Source organism: Corvus brachyrhynchos, unplaced genomic scaffold, assembly GCF_000691975.1.
Source record: "Corvus brachyrhynchos isolate BGI_N302 unplaced genomic scaffold, ASM69197v1 scaffold617, whole genome shotgun sequence".
In the NCBI taxonomy this organism is placed as follows: domain Eukaryota; kingdom Metazoa; phylum Chordata; class Aves; order Passeriformes; family Corvidae; genus Corvus; species Corvus brachyrhynchos.
Window position 1 is genome coordinate 179,671 of NW_008239062.1, and position 4,971 is coordinate 184,641.

The 4,971-nt window shown below is 54.3% G+C and overlaps 1 protein-coding gene across 1 annotated transcript; it reads left to right on the top strand.

Annotated features, from left to right (window-relative positions):
* Positions 1-18: 18 nt before the first annotated feature.
* On the top strand, positions 19-4,587 carry STARD7 (StAR related lipid transfer domain containing 7). The gene is made up of 3 exons (XM_017739201.1): positions 19-856; positions 4,000-4,049; positions 4,303-4,587. The coding sequence occupies exons 1-3, from the start codon at positions 790-792 to the stop codon at positions 4,579-4,581; spliced, it is 396 nt and encodes a 131-aa protein (XP_017594690.1). The 5' UTR covers positions 19-789; the 3' UTR covers positions 4,582-4,587.
* Positions 4,588-4,971: the final 384 nt, after the last annotated feature.

Here is a 4,971-nt window from a genome sequence, read left to right on the forward strand (position 1 = left end):
AAAAAAGGTGTGATTTCCCCCCTTCACAATCTGGGAATTTTCTACTCCAAAATCCATGATTTTCCCACCCCAAAATCTGTGAATTTCCCGCCCCAAAATCCGTGAATTTCCCGCCCCAAATCTGGGATTTCCCGCCCCAAAATCCGGGATTTTCTGCCCCAAACCCGGGATTTTCCCACCCCAAATCCAGGAATCTTCCCACCCCAAGTTCCGGGATTTTCCTGCCCCAAAATCCAGGAATTTCCCCCCAAAATCTGGGATTTTCCTGCCCAAATTCTGGGAATTTCCCCCCAAAATCCATGAATTTCTCACCCCAAATTCCGGGAATTTCCCACCCCAAATCTGGGATTTTCTCACCCAAAATCCTGGAATTTTCCCACCCAAAATCCAGGAATTTTCCTGCCTGAATCCGGGATTTTCCCACCCCAAATCTGGGATTTTCGCCCCTCAAAATCCGGGAATTTCTTCCCCCAAAATCCAGGAATTTCCCACCCCAAAATCCGGGATTTTCCCGCCCCAAATCCAGGATTTTCCCACCCCAAATCTGGGATTTTCTCCCCAAAATCTGGGAATTTCCTGCTCCCAAATCTGGGAATTTCTCACCCCAAAACCCAGGAATTTTCCCGCTCAAAATCCGGGAGTTTCCCACCCCAAATCCAGGATTTTCCCCCCCCAAATTCCAGGATTTTCCCCCCAAATTCCGGCATTCCCCGCAGGTCGGCGCAGGAGCTGCAGCAGTTGGAGAATCCCGAGGAATTCCGGGAGCAGGAGCGGCCCTGGGAGCTGATCATGGAGCGGGAACATTTCCGGCTCTGGCGGCGCCCGATCCCGGGATCCCACCTGTTCCAGTACCGAGGTGCTGCCCAGATCCCCGGGATCGGCCCCAAAATCCCCGGGATCGGCCCCAAAATCCTCAGGAATGGCATCAAAATCCCCAGGATCGGCCCCAAAATCCTCGGGAATGGCCCCAAATCCCCGGGAATGGCCCCAAAATCCCCGGGAATGGCACCAGAATCCCCGGGAATGGCCCCAAAATCCTCGGGAATGGCCCCAAATTCTTGGAAATGGCCCCAGAATCCCCGGGAACGGCCCCAAAATCCCCGGGAATGGCCCCAAATTCCTCGAAAAGGCCCCAGAATCCCTGGGAACGAATGGCACCAGAATCCTCGGGATCGGCCCCAAAATCCTCGGGATCGGCCCCAAAATCCTCGGGAATGGCACCAAAATCCCCGGGAATGGCACCAGAATCCTCGGGATCGGCCCCAAAATCCTCGGGATCGGCCCCAAAATCCTCGGGAATGGCACCAAAATCCCCGGGAATGGCACCAGAATCCTCGGGATCGGCCCCAAAATCCTCGGGATCGGCCCCAAAATCCTCGGGAATGGCACCAAAATCCCCGGGAATGGCACCAGAATCCTCGGGATCGGCCCCAAAATCCTCGGGATCGGCCCCAAAATCCTCGGGAATGGCACCAAAATCCCCGGGAATGGCACCAGAATCCTCGGGATCGGCCCCAAAATCCTCGGGATCGGCCCCAAAATCCTCGGGAATGGCACCAAAATCCCCGGGAATGGCACCAGAATCCTCGGGATCGGCCCCAAAATCCTCGGGATCGGCCCCAAAATCCTCGGGAATGGCACCAAAATCCCCGGGAATGGCACCAGAATCCTCGGGATCGGCCCCAAAATCCTCGGGATCGGCCCCAAAATCCTCGGGAATGGCACCAAAATCCCCGGGAATGGCACCAGAATCCTCGGGATCGGCCCCAAAATCCTCGGGATCGGCCCCAAAATCCTCGGGAATGGCACCAAAATCCCCGGGAATGGCACCAGAATCCTCGGGATCGGCCCCAAAATCCTCGGGATCGGCCCCAAAATCCTCGGGAATGGCACCAAAATCCCCGGGAATGGCACCAGAATCCTCGGGATCGGCCCCAAAATCCTCGGGATCGGCCCCAAAATCCTCGGGAATGGCACCAAAATCCCCGGGAATGGCACCAGAATCCTCGGGATCGGCCCCAAAATCCTCGGGATCGGCCCCAAAATCCTCGGGAATGGCACCAAAATCCCCGGGAATGGCACCAGAATCCTCGGGATCGGCCCCAAAATCCCCGGGATCGGCCCCAAAATCCTCGGGATCGGCCCCAAAATCCCCGGGAGTGGCCCCAAAATCCCCAGAAGGCCCCCAAAATCCTCGGGATCGGCCCCATATCCTTGGGAATGGCCCCAAAATCCTCGGGAATGGCCCCAAATCCTCGGGATCGGCCCCAAATCCTTGGGAATGGCACCAAAATCCTCGGGAATGGCCCCAAATCCTCGGGAATGGCCCCAAAATCCCTGGGAATGGCACCAAATCCTCGGGATCGGCCCCAAAATCCTTGGGAACGACCCCGGAATCCTCAGAATTGGCGCCACATCCCCGGGAATGGCCCCAAATCCTTGGGAATGGCCCTGAATCCCTCAGAATCAGCTCCGGAATCTTCGGGAACGGCCCCGAATCCCAAAAGTCCAGAAAAAAACCGGGAATTCCGGGCATTTTTTCGTCTTTTCTTTGGGATTCAATTCCGGCTTTTCCCGCCCTGGGAGGGGGAATTTGGGATTGGGGGATTCCCGGGATCTGTTGAATTCCCAGCATTTGTGGGTTCCTGGGAATTTTTGGGTTTGATTTTCGGGGTTTTTGGATTCCCAGGATTTTGGGATTTTCAGGATTTTTCTGTTCCCCAGTTTTTGTATTCCCAATTTTTCGCATTCCCGGGATTTTTGGCTTCCTGGGATTTTTCTGTTCCCGGGTGTTCTGCATTCCAGGGATTTCTGGATTCCCAGGATTTTTGCATTCCCGGGATTCGCCGGTTCCTGGCGTTTTTGGCTTCCCAGGATTTTTTGGGTTCCTGGAATTTTTGCAGATTCCCGGGATTTTCGGATTTTCAGGATTTTTTGCATTTCCGGGATTTTTTGCATTCCTTGCATTTTTCACTTTCCCAGGGTTTCTGGATTCCCGGGATTTGCCAATTCCCCGGATTTTTTTGCTTCCCAGGATTTGCTGATTCCTGGGATTTGCCCATTCCCAGGATTTTTGGCTTCCTTCCTGGGATTTCTGGATTCCTGGGATTTGCCAATTCCCCGGATTTTTTGGCTTCCCGGGATTTGCTGATTTTTGGATTCCTGGGATTTTGGGGTTTTCAGGATTTTTGGTTTCCCGGGATTTCTGCATTCCTGGGATTTGCTGATTCCCAGGATTTGCTGATTGCCGAGATTTTTGCATTCCCGGGATTTTTGGCTTCCCGGGATTTGCTCATTCCCAGGATTTTTGGCTTCCCAGGATTTTTTGCATTCCTGGCATTCCCCATTCCCAGGAATTTCCCCATTCCCGATATTCCTCGTTCCCAATATTTCCGCATTCCCAAGAATTCCCCATTCCCGGTATTTCCCCATTCCCGGTATTTCCCCATTCCCGGCATTTCCCATTCCCGACATTCTCCATTCCCAATATTCCTCGTTCCCAACATTTCCCCATTCCCAGGAATTTCCCCATTCCCAGCATTTCCCATTCCTGGTATTTTCTCATTCCCAGGAATTCTCCATTCCCGATATTTCCCCATTCCCGACATTCCCCATTCCCGACATTTCCCCATTCCCAGCACTTCCCCATTCTCGATATTCCCCATTCCCGGTATTTCCCCATTCCTGATACTTTCCATTCCCGACATTCCTCATTCCCAGCATTTCCCCATTCCCAGCATTCCCCATTCCCGGTATTTCCCCATTGCTGACATTCCCCATTCCCGACATTCCCCATTCCCGACATTTCCCCATTCCCAGCACTTCCCCATTCTCGATATTCCCCATTCCCGGTATTTCCCCATTCCTGATACTTTCCATTCCCGACATTCCTCATTCCCAGCATTTCCCCATTCCCAGTATTTCCCCATTCCTGACATTCCCCATTCCCGACATTCCCCATTCCCGATATTTCCCCATTCCCGCCCTTTCTCTCCGCAGTTTTCGGCTCCTACACCGACGTCACTCCTCGGCAATTCTTCAACGTCCAGGTGAGCGCCGCTCCTCGGGAATTCCTCAGGAATTCCTTGGGAATTCCAGCCGGGAATCCTGGGGCTCCCCTGGCCCCCTTGGGCTCCTGACGCATTCCCGAAATTCCTGGCACATTCCCGAAATTCCCGACACATTCCCAGAATTCCCGACACATTCCCAGAATTCCCAGAGGGGTTTTTGGGGTGAAGGGGGTGGGATCCAAAGGGTTTTTCCGGGATTTCTGCCGGAATTCCGGGTGCTCCCTGCTGCCAGCTGGACACAAAGCACCGGAAGCAGTGGGATCCCCTTGGGCTCCTGACGCATTCCCGACATTCCCGAAATTCCTGGCACATTCCCGAAATTCCCAGAGGGGTTTTTGGGGTGAAGGGGGTGGGATCCAAAGGGTTTTTCCGGGATTTTTCCCGGAATTCCGGCCGTTTCCCTCCCAGCTGGATACGGAGCACCGCAAGCAGTGGGACCCTGTTGGGCTCCCGACACATTCCCGAAATTCCTGGCACATTCCCGAAATTCCCAGAGGGGTTTTTGGGGTGAAGGGTGGGGGATTAAAGGGTTTTTCCGGGATTTCTGCCGGAATTCCGGGTGCTCCCTGCTGCCAGCTGGACACAAAGCACCGGAAGCAGTGGGACCCAGTTGGGCTCCCGACACATTCCCGAAATTCCTGGCACATTCCCGAAATTCCCAGAGGGGTTTTTGGGGTGAAGGGGGTGGGATCCAAAGGGTTTTTCCGGGATTTCTGCCGGAATTCCGGGTGCTCCCTGCTGCCAGCTGGACACAAAGCACCGGAAGCAGTGGGATCCCCTTGGGCTCCTGACGCATTCCCGACATTCCCGAAATTCCTGGCACATTCCCGAAATTCCCAGAGGGGTTTTTGGGGTGAAGGGGGTGGGATCCAAAGGGTTTTTCCGGGATTTTTCCCGGAAT